The 18225-nt window shown below is 46.4% G+C and overlaps 1 protein-coding gene and 1 pseudogene across 1 annotated transcript in view; one reads left to right on the top strand and one right to left on the bottom strand.

Annotated features, from left to right (window-relative positions):
• Positions 1-764: 764 nt before the first annotated feature.
• The window catches only part of ttc39a (tetratricopeptide repeat domain 39A), a 57972-nt gene continuing 40511 nt past the window's right edge, over positions 765-18225 (top strand). The window contains exons 1-2 of the mRNA XM_088928282.1: positions 765-1062; positions 16213-16263. Of these exons, the coding sequence (XP_088784408.1) occupies positions 1013-1062; positions 16213-16263 (101 nt within the window). The 5' untranslated portion in view covers positions 765-1012. The remainder of the gene's footprint in view (positions 1063-16212; positions 16264-18225) is intronic.
• On the bottom strand, positions 10810-12470 carry LOC148823817 (uncharacterized; annotated as a pseudogene).

Below are 18225 nucleotides of genomic sequence, written 5' to 3'. Positions count from 1 at the left end.
CTTTTTAAGGCAGGAGCTTAGGGGAAAAGGAAGAAGTCAAAATGTTGTTGTATATCTATGCCAGGGGTTTCATTAGGAACACTTCTATAAAATATTCTATAGGTTTATTTTCTAAATAATCACATCATGAACTCATGCAAAAAGGAAGCAAGTCAAGTCTAATGGATTCAGTCAAATGCAATAGGGTATATATAGATGGCAGTTATTTTAAGTCAAAGTATATTATACATGATTATTGGGTACTTGTCATATCTTTTACAGTAAATCATTATTCTGTTTCACACAGTGATATGCAACAAAAGCAAAGAGAATGTGAGGGAAAACACAGAAATGAAATCATTGCAAAGCTACTGTACGCATTGACAGACCTGACAAGTCTGTATGCTGTGGGTTTTTCACGTCTAAATTCCTGACAAGCTGAAAAACACGAAATATAAGGTTTCTCATATTGGCATTTACTTCTTAGAGTTACTAAACTTTTTATGTCACTCACACGAAAGACATCGTCATTAAAATTGTGTATTTTTAGCAAGAGGATGTACTGGTATTTAAAATGCTTTATGACACTCCCGCTCCCCGTTGTCCGCATTCCTCACAGCTCAGGTTAACCTACGTGTCAGGAATTTTGTGCTCTTATGCTTAAAGCTGAATATCTGGGACTCTGGAGCCTGTGGAAATACATGAAAATGATATGTAAATTATAATAAAACAGGGGTCAGTTTTAATTCGGAAGGCTTTAAGACCCAGAAAATAGCAGATACACATTCCACAGCTCACTTCTGAAAAAACAAAAACCCATTTACTGTACCACGGTGGAGTTCTACACACCTTTTCATTTCAGGAAGAGAGGAGGTTACCTGAGTATTGCATTTCTGGAATGCACAGGTCTTCGTCGCTGTTTAGTATACCTGAGCTCAGGTGAAACACGGATGTTTTGGACTTTACATTTTTAGACGCGGCACGAAACAGTCGCTGGAACCTGCAGTTGTGCCGTTGTCCTCTGGCTATTTAAATGAGTTTTGCAGCTTTGAGACGCACTTTGAAGAGGAATGCCAGCAAAAGGTAAGAGCTCTTTTCACTTTCAATGACGAGGCTCTACACAACTTTCTAAAATCTTTTAAAATGAACTTTACATGCACCACACTCTATCTGTGTCCCTTTGTTCCCCCCAGTATTGCCTATCTTTCTGCTTTGAAGTTTGCAACAAGCCCTATTTAGGTTCTGGGTGGACATCACTTTAGCCCAGGGCAATGTAACCAAGTGACGTTCTTGTGTTCCGTCTAAGCGAAAGGAAAAAAGTATTGGCGTTCAATAAAATTATTTTTATTTTGAAAGTAACATTTCACATTCCAACTGTCAGATAGTTATCAACACACTTCTACAGATTATTTATGGTTGTGTTGTGTCATAGAATTGTGGCTTTACAACTCTGCTTTGACAGGAAGTGTCTAATCCTCCTAAAGAGCCGCTGTCCTCCAGGTTTTAGAAATCACCATTAACATCATAATTACCAAAAACCATTATCAATTACCAAAGACCTCCATGGCCCATGATTTGTTAATTTAGTTGATTTAGTTAATTATCATCTACAGTTTAATGATTTACAGTAGAAATCATTATAAACAAATTTGAGTCCTCATGAATCGGTTTTCTTAAATGACCAGTGTATTTTCTTAATGAATCCATCATATACAGTACAAGTGGGCACAAAACATAGAAAATATTTATTTACAATGACATGGATTAGGAACCAGAACCTGGGTTGGAGCACTGCTTTGCTTTTCCTTCCTAGAGCTTTACAAAGAGAGAAACAGCTTGTTGCTATGTTTACTATTCTGAGGTCACTGAGACTGAGAAGTGAAGTTCTTCCTTCTCATTCACGTCTTCACCTAGTGTTTAATCAGAGGCAAACGATTAAATGCAAAGATGTCAGACACTGCTTCATTATGCTCTTGGGTTCTTCCCTTAAAAAGTGAAGAAAATTAATTTGTTTTGAGTGGCAGAAATGCGAAGGAAAATACTTCAAGAGCCATTATGAATTGACGCAGATGAATGCTTTTATTTACGTTTTGGATGCATTGATTAATTTATGAACAAGCATCACCAGGGCAGAATGGCTTTTTTAACAGCCCTTCATGAAAGAAATAAAAGTGTGGGGGGAAATGTATTTCTGCCTGGGATGAATTGAAACACTTAAAAAAAATAGGCTAATGAAAAAACAGGCTACTAGAAACATAAGGCAGAGGCTCAAGGTAAAGAGGTGTCGAAATAGGAAGTCACTTGTTGGAAAAAAAACTAGTGATGTGGCAGTGCAGGGGTGTCTGAGGACACGTCGTGACATCTAAATTGGTATGGACATTGAAGTAAACGAAAGGGTCAAGCCTGGTTTTCATCTGGCACTGACCAGCCTGTTTTCACCTTTGCATGTGGGCCTTAATCAACTGCTGCAAATTGACCTGTTTTCAGATTTTTGGCAAATGGAACAAGTAATGATTTATTCTGCCTTGGCAAAGCTCCCTTTTTGTCACCTCTTCAGAAATCCTGTGCCGCGATCTATGTCTGGGCCCCTGTTCCAAAAGAAATGGACTCTTCCATTACCTCTCGCATTTGGCCTGGGGTTCACTAAGTGAAGACCCTTATTTGTTAGCCAAAATTGCCAGGCTGATTTAGAATTATAGGCAATCACGATTTCAATTTCCAGTTAACCATTAAAAGCTTATGGGATTTTTATTTTACCTGTTATTATGTCTCTGTGAATGAAGAATAGTGGTTTCAACATAGATGTAGTTATAGAATATACTATCCTTTAAGGCCATCCCAGGAGAATATTACAAATAAAAGTCTGTTTTATCTTTATATTCCATTTTATTGGCTGCCTTGTCTGTTCATTTTCTGTTGTAAAATAAAATAATGTTGTACTCAGTTTAAATTGAACTTTTCTGTACCCTTGTTTTGTATATTGTTGACTAAAACAGCCATAAACAATTTTAGATAACCACAGAAAAAAAGAAAAATCAAATTAGTTGCTATTCAATGACAAATTGCCAGTATAACTTTTTACCACAAGACCTTAGAGGCACAAGGGGGAAATAGAACAGAATACTGTTTTGAGAGCTCAGACCTGGAATTCAAGTCACTACCACTTTTATACATGCAGATAAGAAGCCGGTAAAGTTAATTTCCTGCATTGCAAAGACAACCCTGATCTGAAGGTAAAAACATTTTAAAGTAATGTAAATTAAGCCATAGTTATTTTGATGTATGCCCTCAGATCTAAAACAAACAAACAAAAAAAAGTTTCTTTGAGATCCTTATGTGAATAATAAGCATTTTAGCGCTTGCACACTAACACACATCTAAAGCATTTTACATGATTGTTTTACAGAGAAATAGCCTGTTACATTATTTAGTGTTTTACATGATTAGCTAGCTTTCTGCTTAGGTTGTCCCAGGCTTAGCAAAAAGAGGTATACAGTAGCTGACATTATAAGAGATGACACAGGTGAGAGTGCCATTGTTTCACGCCATGATTTTCAATCCTTGTGCACTTCGAGGTGGCTGGTTTTGAGAATTATAGCACTATAATTAACATTGCAAATAACGTCCTAAACAAAAACTAATTCAGCATGTACTTCTATAATAGGATTAGCAAACTTATTGCCAATCTCAGCTTACAGTATATTTACTGCCCTATTGATTGTTTACTTATAAATGGATTTTTAAAATCCAATCGAAATTGAAAGTTTGTGAGGGAACTTTTGCATAATATACAAATATTTTAAACAAGCACAGAGATGTTGCCTTGTGTGGCATGGCAATTCATTTAAATTTTATATATACATGGTTTTAATCATGTTATTTCATCAGTGCTGTGAGAATGACACATGCACTTTGTCAAGCTTATCACTGACCATATAACTCTTAGAACCTGAACTCTTTTCTTTGCGAAGATGTTTTAAAGGTTTTCAATCTAACGTGATATGAGACCTTACATTTTCATTAGACAACCAATTCCTCACATACTCAGAACCCCTGACTAAAATTGGTCTTTAAATAGGTTTAGTCAGTCTCCTTCATTCTGCTGTAGCTACAGTATAGCACTGGGGGAGATTAACATTGCTTTTAAGCCTGGAGGAAAATATATTTTTTTAAGTTCTTGACAACTGGGTGTAGCGTGCCTTCTCACAAAACAAAATATGTGATCTGTGTAGCTGCAGCAGTCTATGACTTAAGAGGTTTAGCTGCCTCTACCAGAAGGGCTGGTTCTTCAGCATTTTGCACTGAAAACTGACTGATTGACATGGCTGTCAAATAAAGTAAGTTTTTCATCATTGGAAGTGATACGCCCCTGTTTCATGTAGATCTTTATTTTCGATCACAAGAAAGATAGTCACTAATCTGAACAGTACCCGGAGTTTAAGGAGAAGTGTCTGCTCCTTATTTAAATTATTTTTAATGTGCTGTAGGGCTCCAAAACAAGTATTCACACTCAGTGTATTATAGTGATTTAATTCCTTTAAACATTTAACTGTGATGAATGAATGTTCAATAAACTTGAAAATATTTGTCAGGTAAGTATGGAAAATAAAGAGGTGATTGATCTAGGACTTAAAACAGAAAGGAATTCTTTACACAATAAAGAAGGCTGTGGGGTTTAGCTGTTCAGCAATATTGTTGAAGCAGATGGACAGAGTCCATAAATGAATGAACTAGTAACAAGCAAATCAGTAAGGTAGCCTGAATAATATCCTGTCACTTGTCAGCCCTTTTGTGTTCTTACTATATCTTACACGTAATAAATTACTGCATAGTGTATTATTGATTGACGTGTGGTGTGCCATTGTTCAATATGTATTCAACTTTTTCAATTGATTTATATCAAGTCCAACTGGAAACCTATGACAATTCATGCCATATGCTCTAGTACGGCCAGAGCCTTGTTCAGCCTTGTTCAGCCTAGCATATTGAATGGATTTATATTTGCAGTGAAAATAACATATTCTTTTAAAGGGACTGATTTCCTTGGTGCTGATATTAAGTAGGCCAGGCTGCACATCTGAAACCAATGAATCTCTGTCTAGATGTCAGATAAATATAGTTCAACTATGCTAGTGGTTTCAGATTAAGCTGATCAGATGTGCATGCTATAAATATGGGTCACAATGGTCTACAGTCTCCTTTGATTAAGCTTTTCTCAGTGATTTTCTCAATAGACTTCAGATTTCTTGTTATACATAGACACAATCTTCACTAATAAGAGGAAGCAAATTAGCCCATCAAGCTCATTTGATTCAGTTTGCCTACAGTCCCATAGCCAACACAGATTGTACTGAAAACACTCTCCAAGCATTCAGTTCCATCTATTCATTCATTTCCTAACCACTTGACCCAATTCAGGGTCGTGGGGGAGCTGGAGACTGTCTGGCAAGCAACCTGGCAAAGTGCAAGGCAGTTTACAACCTGGATGGGACCCCAGTCCATCACAGGGTACTCATAGCCACACACATGCACACACTCACATTAGGAAACCAAAGCACCCAGAGGAATCCCACACAAACACAGGGAGAACATACAAACTCCATGCAGCGAGCGACTCAGGTCCAGAATTTAAGTCAGGGCCCCAGCGCTGCAATGCTAACCTCTTTGCCACCCACTGACAGGATCCTGGCCAGCTAATTCCAAGCCTCCTTTGGCAGTCTACCTACCAGTGCACCACTGCTTGGTGATTCCTTCTTACAAACCTCTTGTGAATTATATTGTTGTGTGTTGCTGAGGTCTTCTTTTGGAGTTGAAGTTGTTGAAACGATCAAAAGTTACTAGAATTAGGAATGGAGGAATTCCCCATGGGGAATGCTTTTAAACTGCACTGTATCTCAGCAGTTAGACAGCAGCGAGAGCTTATTAGTATGCTATTATCTATGTAAAGTGGTGTCTTGTAAACAGTCAAGGTTCAAATTGTGTTAAACACAGCTATTGAATGATGCTGTTGTGTGGGCACATTTGTCACTGCTGCTGCTTCCACACTGGTAAAACCTCATCCACATTAGTTCTTGTTGAGCCGTGGCCGTTGACACAGATACGATGTCAGTGAATGAGAGAGCCTGAGACGCCCTGTGTTGTGAAGATGACACATGATACTTGGCTGATCAAGTCAGACAGCAGTGCATTGTACGTTATAAGGGGACAGTGACGTTGTGTGTAAAGACAAAGCTAAGGGAAAAACCAAGGAAGATAATGTTTTAAGACTGGAATAAAAAAACGCCTTGTGAAAGAAAGTGACAATATGAGAGCTTTGAAACTGTGGAGACAGTGGGCTCTATTGCATTTCTGTTGTCTGTTATTTTTGTCATTCAGGAAACCTGAAATATTAGCTTGTTTCATGGCAGTAGAGACCTTTTGATCTTTATGAACTTTAATAAGTGTTGTGTGCCCTGTTGCTGGCAGTGATGGTGAAAAGATATGGCTGTTTATTAAATGTGCACCAAAAAAAGCAATGGACACCATGTTTTTGGAGAGATGAGCAGGCAAGGAGGGAGAGAAACTGAAGTAGCATTCATTGTATGAAATGACATGTGTTTACATGTATGCAGGTTTGTGATCAAATTAGTAGGACTAAAACAGAACTTAGCAGTCAGTGTAGTATGAGACTCACTTAAACCATTTACTCCTGTAGTTATTTGTCTCCATGTCGGATAAAACTCCAGATCAGGCCATAACATTAAGATACGAATGTCATGTGAGGGTAGTATGTCATGTCCATCCATCCAATTTCTAATACCCAGTACAGGGTTGCAGTGGAGCTGTGCCTATCCCAGCAGGCAAGGCAGGATGCACCTTGGATGTGATGCCAATCCATTGCACACATTGTTACAAACACACTTACTTATGCCAGGGCCAGTTTTCCCAGAAGCTGATTAACCAGCCAATATGTCTTTGGACTTTGGGAAGAAACCAAAGCACCCAAACCCACATGAACACAGGGAGAACATACAAGCTCCAAACAGATTGCTCCCCAGGAACTGGATCCAGGGCCCCAGTACTACAAGGCAGCAATGCTAACCACTGTGCTACTGTGCCACCCTGGGTAAAATTAATGTCTGTAGGAATTCAATGTTAGTACTTTTTCACAGTAGGAGAAATGGTATCATGATAAATTTTAATTTATTCTGAGAAATGTAAAAAGCAAATATTATATATTATATATATTGTGCTTTGATCTGTGTGAATGTTTGCAGTTTTTAAAGGTTGGGATAGACTATAGTCTACTGTATATACAATAATTCGTTCTCCACAGCAAGTGAGATTTCCTTTTGAAGTTAAGCAAGAGAATAACTACTTTTTGTTCAGGAATTCTCTTACTGTGCTTGCTTTACTTTTGGAAAAAGATGGTTGTTTAAAATAGGAAACTTTAAAACAGCATTCCCTCCCATTCTGTGGTTATTGATATTGATAATGAGCATGGATCTTGAGAAATTAGGCAAATTTAAATTTTTTCTCTTCATCAGATTACATTTTTTGTAGTTATCTGAAGTTTTGTTTGCTGAAAGACTCATAGGTACCCTATAAGAAAATGTGTTTATTTTTTTTTATAATGTCATGTCCTGTCAACAACAGGCCCACACTGTCATGCGTCACACTTTCTTGTTTTTTTAGGCTCTTCAATGCTATTATTTAGTTTTTGTTGTAACAATGCAGTAGGATGAGTCTGTGGAAACATCCGGTGTTAATCTGTGGGAAAGTGACATTATCTCTCCTTTTCTCTTTGCTGTCAAAAGACACATCCCTTCTACAGATTGTGTACTAAAGTATTGTGATATTGTAACATACATTGATGAATCACAAGGACATGCGAATGCAGTGAAACTGGTGGATTAAAATCGGGGCAGGTGTACAGGGAAGAACAGAGAAGCTGGTGCCTGGACTTTAGCCTCCTAGAGAAAACCTAAAACAAAGAGATATGTTAAAAGGCTGCTTTGTCTTGGTTCCCAACGAATAAAGTTCTTCATTTTATAGCTCAGGTTGAACCCTAGAGTTCAGACGACACTGATTTGAGTCTGAGATCTTAGTCCCCAAGCCACTGTGCACAATTGGCTGAGCATTGCTGGTATTGGAATGGCTTGTGTCAGCTAGGGTGTACTCAATACTACTGGACTTGCTGGGTTCTTGCATGCTTTGAATGTGGTACATCACTCCTGTAGCACAATTGTGCTGTGCCGGTTTTAGAGCATTAATATAATTGTGATTAGTATATTTTTCTAATTTTTTTCTTTCTTGTTTTATACTCACCCAGTTGGGATTCTCCGATTGTTTCTTTACATGCTGGCTGTTAGAAATGATTTCTCTACTCTACAGAGAGGATAAGAATGGGCAGACAAGCTCCTCTGAGCTGCTCACACATCTGGCCTCTTGTGTTTTCACACACTTCATGCTTTTCAGCACACTCCTGGAGGGTAAGCGCTACTAGAGAAGTGACACATCTCTCACTGACCTCACAACAAGCCTGCTGGTGCCCAGGAAATTACAGTGATTGCTGTTTGCTTGACATCTGAGAGCTCTGGGAGACTAATCCTAAACGTTTCTTTTGATTTTTGTGTCATTTGTCCTGTGTTGAAAACATACTGTAACGCCCTCGCCTGGTGGTGAGGAGGAAGCGCCCCTAGGCGCTCGTAGTACCGCGGGGCATGCTGGGAGTGGTAGCCAGGGAGAGTATGAGGGTCAGCACGATGACCAGCGGCTGACCCTACCTGTGTAAATAATGTCCTAGTAATTCGAGTGCCCTGTGTAGTCCTGTAAAAGTGTAGTGTGTTGTTAGGTAATTACCACCCTAAATATGTGTACGTGTTCCGTCAGTCTCCTCATGTGTGTGTAGATCCTGTGTTTGGTTTTTGTGTGGTTGTCAAATAAAGTCAGTGTTTTGGCTGGTTAATCGCGTCTCCACTGTTCTTTAGTTCTGAAAAGAACCTGCAACGCTACATTGGTGTCAGAAGCGGGCAGAATGAGCAACTCGTGGCAGACATTATCCGACTCTGTTAAGCGCCGGCTGACGCTGACAGACGCAGAACCCATCGGCAGCACTCATAGGGAGCTTGAGCAACTCCTGGGTGCGACAGGTGGCCACAGCCCTTACCAGGGCTACCCAGTAGTGGCCCCGCCAGTAGAATTGGGGCGGCTGCCCCGGAGAGAAGATGCCCTCCCTGCCGGAGCCGATCAGCGATTCCCACACCCATCGGCGCGGGTGCGACCAGGTCGCTACGATGGTGAAGCGCCTTGGGAAACCTATGAGGCGCAGTTCCAGCTCGCGGCCCGGACGAATGGCTGGAGCCGGGCGGAGATGGCCGGCCACCTGGCGGCGGCGCTGGAAGGAGCGGCCTGCCAGGTGCTCCTGGACGTCCCGGAGGAAGACAGAGGCGACTACGCGGCGCTGGCGGCAGCCCTCCAGCTGCGCTTCGGTGTAGAGGAGGCGCCGGACTTGATGCGGGAGAGGCTGGCCCTGCGGCGGCGCCGACCAGGGGAGCGACTGGGCCCGGTCGCCGCGGATGTCATGTTCCTTGCCCGCCGAGGATACCCAACTTTCCCCCGGGAGGCGCAGCGGGAGATGGCTCTCCAGGCCTTTCTCAAGGCCCTCTCGCCAGAGGAGCTGCGGCGCCACGTGCAGCTGGCCGCGCCAACATCGCTGGAGCAGGCCTTGGCCCTTGCTACACGGGCTGAGACCGTGTTCGGGGTGACTGGAAGCGCCAGCAGACGCAGTGCGCCCTGCCGGCTGAGCGAGACGGCGACGGAGGGATCCAGCGAGGGGGAAGAGGAGCCAGCCCGGGCAGCGACCCCCGCGGAACAGCCCCGCACGCTGATTTGCGACCGCTGCGGGAAGAAGAGGACACCGAGCCCGGTTCTGCCGGGCACCCGAGCCTCGTCCTCCCCGATCGGCGTCGGGAAACGGGAACGGGGCGGCTCAGCGCGGGGAAGGCCGCCCTTGAACACCTCAACCCCCGCTCCGGAGAGCGCTGTAAAAACCGGTGCCCCTCACGCCACCGTGGGGCGAGTCGGCTGTAGCCGAGGCCTGTACCTCCAATGCCGAATCGAGGACCAACCCTGCCTGGCCCTACTCGACACCGGTTCTTCGGTGACCCTACTCCGACCGGGCGTCCTCCCCGACACCGAGGGCACCAACCCCCCAGGATGGGAGGCCTCCAGCCTGCGGCTAAGGACTGTGACGGGACAGCTCGCTGCAGTCCGGGGGAAACAGGTGCTTGCCTTCCGTCTGGGTGCAGCGACGGTGCGCCACCCCTGCTACCTCGCACCCATCCAGGAGGACTGCATTCTGGGGCTGGACCTGCTGCAGCGAGTGGGGGCCAGTTTGGACTTGGACCGGCAGGAGTTGGTGTGGCAGGGGGAGCGACTGCACCTGGTGGAGGGCAGGCCCGGCGAAGGCCGAGAGACGCGGGCTTGCCGGAGCCGGGGGAACAAGAGGCGGCGGCGGCGGCGGCGGCGTCAGTCGCCGGGGCAGACCAGGCCTGTGAGCCGGGGAGCGAGCGTGCCGGATCCTGCTCCCGAGTCAGCCGAGGGGCCAGACAAGGCGGCGGCGGCGGGGGCCGAGCGTTGCGTGGAAGCGAGGCGCGCCGTGGAGGACCTCTTCCAGCGGAGCTGCGAAGGCCTCGATCAGGACCAGCGGCAGCGGCTCCAGGAGCTACTCGCCCAGAACGAAGACCTCTTTGCGGCGAGAGATGAGGACTGCACCCGCACTGCCCTGGTCCAACACGAGATCAACACCGGCGACGCTCGGCCCATCCGCATCCCACCGGGACGCATGATTCATGCCAAGCGGACCGCCGCCGAGGAAAAGATCCGGGAGATGGCCGCAGCGGGGGTGATTGAGCCCTCCGCGAGCCCGTGGTCGGCGCCAGCCGTACTGGTCAAAAAAAAAGACGGCTCGTGGAGGTTCTGCGTCAACTATCGCAAGCTGAACGAGGTCACCCGGAAAGATTCCTACCCCCTGCCGAGGATAGATGACGCCCTGGACTACATCACCGGGTCGACCTGGTTCAGCTCCCTGGACCTCCGCTGCGGCTACTGGCAGGTACCGCTTGCTCCCGATGCTCGCCCGAAGACGGCCTTTTCCATCGGCCAGGGCCTCTGGCAGTTTACTGTCATGCCTTTTGGCCTGTGCAATGCCCCGGCGACGTTCGAGAGGCTGATGGAGAGGGTGCTGGCATCGGTCCCGCGGAACCAGTGTGTGTTGTATCTGGACGATCTGCTGGTCCATGCCCGGAGTTTCGATCAGGCCTTGACGAACCTCCAGGCGGTGCTGGCCTGCATCCGCCGTGCTGGCCTGAGGCTCAACCCCCGCAAGTGCGAGCTCCTGCGGCGGGAGGTGACCTTCCTGGGACATGTTGTTGGACCGCGAGGGGTGGCTACGGACCCAGGTAAGGTCGCCGCAGTGAGGGGCTGGCCGACTCCACGCACCGTCGCGGAGCTGCGCAGCTTTCTGGGGTTGGCCTCATACTACCGGAGGTTCGTCCGGGATTTTGCCAGCATCGCTGCCCCGCTGCACCGCCTCACCGACAAGGGCCGCCGTTTTGACTGGGACTCGGGCTGTGAGACTGCCTTCGGCCGGTTGCGTGAAGCTCTGGTGGGGGCCCCCGTGCTGGCCTACCCCGACCCGCGGTTGCCGTATGTTCTCGATACCGACGCGAGTGACTCGGGGGTGGGCGCGGTGTTGGCGCAGGAGGGGCCGGATGGGGAGCGCGTAGTGGCCTACTATAGTCGGGCTTTGACTAGGCCTGAGCGGAACTACTGCGTGACCCGTCGCGAGCTGCTAGCGGTGATGGCGGCGGTCCACCACTTCAGGCCGTACCTGTTCGGGACCCGGTTCCGGCTGAGGACCGACCATGCGTCCCTCACCTGGCTGCTCCACTTTAAGGAGCCGGAGGGGCAGATGGCGCGATGGATAGAGATCCTGCAGGAGTACGACTTCACTGTCGTGCACCGTGCGGGGTCTCGCCATCTCAATGCCGACGCTCTCTCGCGGCGCCCCTGCGAGGCCGCGGACTGCCACCACTGCGCCCGGCGGGAGCAGCGTGAGGGGGCTGTCCGCCCCGTGGCGGGGGTGAGCACCGCGGCCACGGCCCGGGAGGGGCCGCTGGGGGTGGGCCTGCCAGACCTGGCGCAGCGTCAGGCAGCTGATCCTGACGTGGGGCCGGTGCTCCGCTGGAGGGCAGCAGGAGTGCGGCCTACGCGAGAGGAGCTCGCCCCGCACCCAAAGTCCGTCAAGGCCCTCTGCGCCCTGTGGGAGGCCTTGGAGGTAAAGGACGGGGTGCTGCGCCGGGGGTGGCGGGTACCCTCCAGTGGCGAGGTACGGTGGCAGCTGGTGGTGCCTCGGTCGCTCCGCGGGGCGGTGCTCCGAGCGGTGCACGGCCAGCCGGGCGTGGGGCACTTCGGCGGTAAAAAAACCCTGCAGCGTCTCCGAGGCCATTTTTATTGGGGTCTTTGCCACCGGGACGTGGAGCGGTACTGCCGAACGTGTGCGGTGTGCGTGGCACAGAAGGGCCCCCCCGAGCGCTCCCGGGCCCCCCTCCAACAACACCAGGTGGGGGCTCCTATGGAGCGGGTGGGAGTGGACGTTTTGGGCCCGTTTCCGCGCACTGAGGCCGGGAACCGCTACGTCTTGGTGGCCATGGATTATTTTACGAAGTGGCCGGAGGCCTACGCCCTCCCGGACCAGAGTGCCCCCACGGTGGCCGATGCACTGCTGGAGGGGATGTTTGTCAGGCTGGGGGTGCCGGAGGAGTTACACAGTGACCAGGGGCGTAACTTCGAGTCCCAGGTCTTCGCCAGAGTGTGCCAGCGCCTGGGGATCACTAAGACGCGGACCACACCGCTGCATCCCCAGAGCGACGGGTTGGTGGAGCGGTTTAATCGGACGCTCGCCACCCAGCTGGCCACCCTGGTGTCCCGGCACCAACGGGACTGGGACCGCCACCTCCCCCTTGCGCTCTGGGCGTACAGGACCGCGGTCCAGGAATCCACCGGGTGCACCCCGGCCTCGCTCATGCTGGGCCGGGAAATGCGAACACCGGTGGACCTGGTCTTCGGCCCGCCGCCCGGAGACGGGTCGGCACCGCCGGCTGGACCGGACTACGAGTGGGACCTGCGGCAGCGGATGCAGCGGGTGCACAGCTTTGCACGGACCCACCTGACACAGGCGGGGGTCCGGCAGAAGCGGTACTACGACCTGCGCTGCAGGGGGCCTGCCTTCCAGCCCGGGGACTCGGTTTGGGTGTACAACCCGCGGCGCCGCAAAGGCCTCAGCCCTAAGCTGGCGCCGTCGTGGGAGGGGCCCGCTGAGGTACTCGGGGTGGTGGGCGAGGTCTGCTACCGTGTCCGGTTGCGAACACGGGGGAGAGTGGTGGTCCTGCACCGAGACCGCCTGGCCCCCTACCGGGCCCGGGAGGAGGAGCCGTGTGGGGAGGCTCTGGAGGAGCAGCCGGGGCTGGAGCCGGCCGATAGTGGGGCGTCCGTGGGTCGCCAGCCGTCACCGCGGCGCAGCGGCCGCTCACGCAGGGTTCCGCAGCAGCTGGCCGAATACGAGTACAGCCTGAGGGGGGTGTTCGACGTCGGCGAGACGCCAGACGCTTCAGGTGGGGGCAGTGTAACGCCCTCGCCTGGTGGTGAGGAGGAAGCGCCCCTAGGCGCTCGTAGTACCGCGGGGCATGCTGGGAGTGGTAGCCAGGGAGAGTATGAGGGTCAGCACGATGACCAGCGGCTGACCCTACCTGTGTAAATAATGTCCTAGTAATTCGAGTGCCCTGTGTAGTCCTGTAAAAGTGTAGTGTGTTGTTAGGTAATTACCACCCTAAATATGTGTACGTGTTCCGTCAGTCTCCTCATGTGTGTGTAGATCCTGTGTTTGGTTTTTGTGTGGTTGTCAAATAAAGTCAGTGTTTTGGCTGGTTAATCGCGTCTCCACTGTTCTTTAGTTCTGAAAAGAACCTGCAACGCTACAATACATACAACATTCAGAACTTGCTGTAGTATATTCTAAGATTGATCCAAGACTCCAGCATAGTGCTGCTTCTTGAAAGATCACAGTGTTCTTGGGTGCAGATGCTTGCCTTGACAACACCGTTCCAAACATTTAGGACTCTGTTTATAAAAAGTGATTCCTCATGTCAGTATTTTACTACTGTGTTATGCTTTGTACAGTATTATAGTAATTTTAGTGAGTTTCTATCTCATTACGCTACCAGTTGCATTAACCTTGAAATAAGAACTATGGACTCTCTGAGAGTGACCAAAGTATTCAATGAGACAGAGTGACAGGTTATATACTTTACCAAGGCTATAGGTCAGTGGCACCAAGGAAATTTGCTTAAATTGCCATAGAAGTGCATACATTCAATAGACTGTTTTAATCTGTTTGAAACATGAATTGTCCTGTCCAGTTACCTTTTTATAGTTCTGTATTAGGTATGGGGATGAAAACTGGTTTTCATCTGGGAAACTAGGTTTAGCCAAGCTAAGGGCAGCAGTGCTCCTTAGCTCTTCACATACTGTAATTAATTTAATAGAAAATTAAGACCCAAATGCTCATCAGGTTTTGAACAGAGATGAAGGTTGCCCAAGCAATACTCCTTCTCCAGCTCCTAGCATAGGAGGATCTAGCACTATTTATAGACTTACTGGATAATGGTATGGGTGGGTCATGGTGGCAGTCTGTTGCAAAAGTTTCCTACACCTGAGTCTTTGCTTTCTAAAAAAGCCCCCTCTGCACCATCTTGTACATGTCAGATCTCATACAACACATACTGTACAGCCCCAGCATATCTGAGTTCCTAATGTCCAGGCCAGGCATGAGAACATTATAGTATTATATCATCAAGGTATAACAATATGCTTTTATATTTCTAACATCGGAAACCAATGAAATATTTAAATGATCTTGCCCAGCTAATCTGTTTTGAATTCATATAAGAAGAGCTAGAAAACAGATAACAAATGACACTTTGACAAGCCCTGTTCCTTATATCTGGATTACGTTGTTCACTTCACCACTAGCATTTTGACTGTTTTACAATAAGAAACTGATTTCTGATCTGCCTGCTTTTGTTCAAAACATCTGGGCCTGGCATCAGTGACATTTACCCACACTGGGAACTAATTAAATGCAAATTCAATTGTCTGGCCATTTGTCTGAACAAATACAGTTTAATAGGGAGAATATCACCAGCAGGCTAGCATTTCTGTTTCACTTTTAGACATTTGGTACAACTTGGTAAAAGACGGACCTGGTCTTCCAGGTACTTTTGTTTCGTAGCTTGCAATTACACTACAGTTAAAAGTGATAATAGAATTATGAATAATTTTGAAATATTTCGAGGTATTCACCCTTTTTGTATGTATTCATACATTACTGTAAATGTGAAATGTAAAGAAAATATAAAGAAAATAATGTTGGTATATTTATTTCATTTAATGATCAGATGCTTGTATTTCTGCTGTTTTTGCATGTGTAGTCCAACACTTAATCAGGTTAATCTTAAATTACTATTTTTTTCAGAGCTTTATGTGTTTACTATTGTATATTATTACTGTTGTTATTAAAAATAATGTGTGCAAAAAATATTTCCTATTATTTGGCAGTGAATAGGTTGTTCCAAAGATAAGATCACTTTATTGGCCATATACAGAACAATTTCTTGCATTAGGAATTTGTCTTTTCACATACCCCAGCTTGCTCTCCATGAGACACACACAGACAGGGAGAGAGAAGCTTGGGGTCAGAGTGCAGGGTCAGCCATTTATATGGCACCCCTGGAGCAGTTGGGGTTAAGGGCCTTGCTCAGGGGCCCAACTGAGTAGGATTCCTCTGCCAGCTGTGGGATTTGAACTGGCAACCTTCCAGCCACAGAGCCACTGCTCCACCCGGTGATGAGCTTCACTCTGAAGTGCTGAGTCATCACAGTTGCCTTTATGTACACATAAAGGTGACACACTATGTCACAGAAAACAGCCCAGATAATATATTGTCTTAATAATACAGCATGTAAATAATATAACATGGAAGATACACTTTTTCCATTGGGTCAAGTGAACAACATTTCACCAGCCTTCTCATCCTCCCATAGTATTGGATGAAAAAGTCCAAAGTAAGTTGCATAGGGTATATTTTAATTTGAGGGATGAAATTTGTCAATTGACAGTTCTTTTATATTTTAGGTCTCCAGCCCCTGATGGCAACAGTCCTAACACTGGAGCCCCCCATATCATGTAAGTTTGTCATTATGCACAGTAGATGTATTTCAGATAAAATGCACACCAACAATTTTTCTTTTTCTGTTGAATTCACAGATTACAGATGTCCCTCTGTGTGTCTTTTATTTTATTTACATCTTTGAGTGATCCTCTGTGGTTTTGTTGCCTAACCTACATATTTCTGTTAAGAGACTCCAACAGACAGCCTTAATTTCTTGCTTCTGTTTCAGGTTACATCTAACAAATGACAATGAGTCAGAAACAACTATTACTACAATGGAGTAGTACTCTCTGTTACATACAGTGTGTTTTGTTTTTCTTTCGTTAGCCTGGAAAGGACATTTATGCATTGATGTTTGTGCAACAGGTTTTCTGTCTTACATATGAATTGCTGGTCAGGAACAAGAATATTTTGTGCATGATAAGACCTGTCCATTTTCTGAAAACATCCAACTGACTAAATTACTGATGGAATAACTTACTGTATTTCAGACTCCCCAAACAAGTGTGACATGTGACGTTTTTTTGACGTCTTTTCTCTTTATTTGAAAGTACAAAAGACCCAGAAGATTTGGGGATCGCAGTCCTCTACTTCTGCAGACCTGTTTTTCTGCATCTCGATCTATGCTTGTTTTCATTGTTCTTTTTGAAGCCATTATGGTTTGGGAACAGTACACCACATTCAGGGAACTGCAGTGGCATTGGTTTTCTGACTGCTCCCTATCTCTCTTGTTGTTCTATTGTCTTATTTTCTGTATATTGTGTTAAACCTCAAAGCACGGAGATGCTAAGGTAGCATTTAAATGCAGCCTGGTGAAATGTGACCTCTATCCAGGAAATAGAGATGGATTTATTGGGGACCTTAGCCACCCTTTCGACAAAACTAAATGAAACCATGCTGTCTCTGCACTGATGTCTTGCTGTGCAAAGCAATTAAAACCCTAACAGTCAGGTAGGGAGCATTGCTTCTGCTTCAATAGTCTAGAATGCAGACAGTAAATTATTTACACCAAAACCCCATGTGCCCAGGTCTCAGCTTCTTTGAGTCTTGCAAATGAACGGAAAAGTCTTTCTCTCCTGGGCCTTGTGTACCTGGAGTCCACACGAGCTGGTCCGCAGATGGACTGATTGTTCAGGCAGGAATACCAATCCCTGACAGAATCTTGGGCTGGTCCATACACCCGTAAGATCCGCTGCAGAGAGACACCAGTAAGGCCTGTTAGGTTTCTAGGAATTTGCAGCCTGAAACCCCCTAAGTCCTTTACACTGGCCCTTAATTCCACATTAGGATTTAGAAATATACTGTACAAGATTGGACAAAAGTACTTGCCTACCCCTACAAACTCCGTCAAACGAGAAATGTTCAGCACCTTGTCTTACAGGTGTGTGTCTGTTAATGCGCTATATCAGTTTTTGCAATGTAGTTATCACTATAAAAATACCCCTATTTGTCTTTGAGTTTAACAAACTATGTTATAAGTTGACCCTTATTACACTCTTTTGTCTTTGTTTTGCTTAACATAGGGGCCAATTGCCCTTCTCTATGCATAGAGCAGAGACTTCCAGTATGGCTTTGTTAGATGATGAATCTGTAGCACAAGGCCAGGTCCTCTCACTGACTTTCAGTATGGCATATGTCCTGTGGTGATTTTTCTCTGCACCTATACAATTAGAGACGAAAAGAGCTCCTAATCAACAAGCCCCTTTGATCTAAGCTTGACGTCTGCAGCTCATTCTTGTTTAATTGAAACCCCACGAGCTTGACCCAGAGAAGAGACACACTTTGACAACCAGGAAAACAAGGTCAAACACAGGATGTCCTTCCTTGACAAATCACGGTAGTCCTAATGCTGATATTTTAAATTCTTAAAAACAGAGGATTAACTGAAGTGGAGAAATTTGACAATTTTCATCATTTCCAGTACCCTGATAAAAAGCTGCATCCTTTTAATAATAACTACACATCTTTCGGACAAG

Source organism: Atractosteus spatula, chromosome 11, assembly GCF_055471065.1.
Source record: "Atractosteus spatula isolate fAtrSpa1 chromosome 11, fAtrSpa1.hap1, whole genome shotgun sequence".
Taxonomy (NCBI): domain Eukaryota; kingdom Metazoa; phylum Chordata; class Actinopteri; order Semionotiformes; family Lepisosteidae; genus Atractosteus; species Atractosteus spatula.
Note: the sequence above shows the minus strand (reverse complement) of the source record. Positions and strands in the feature narration are given on the sequence as shown.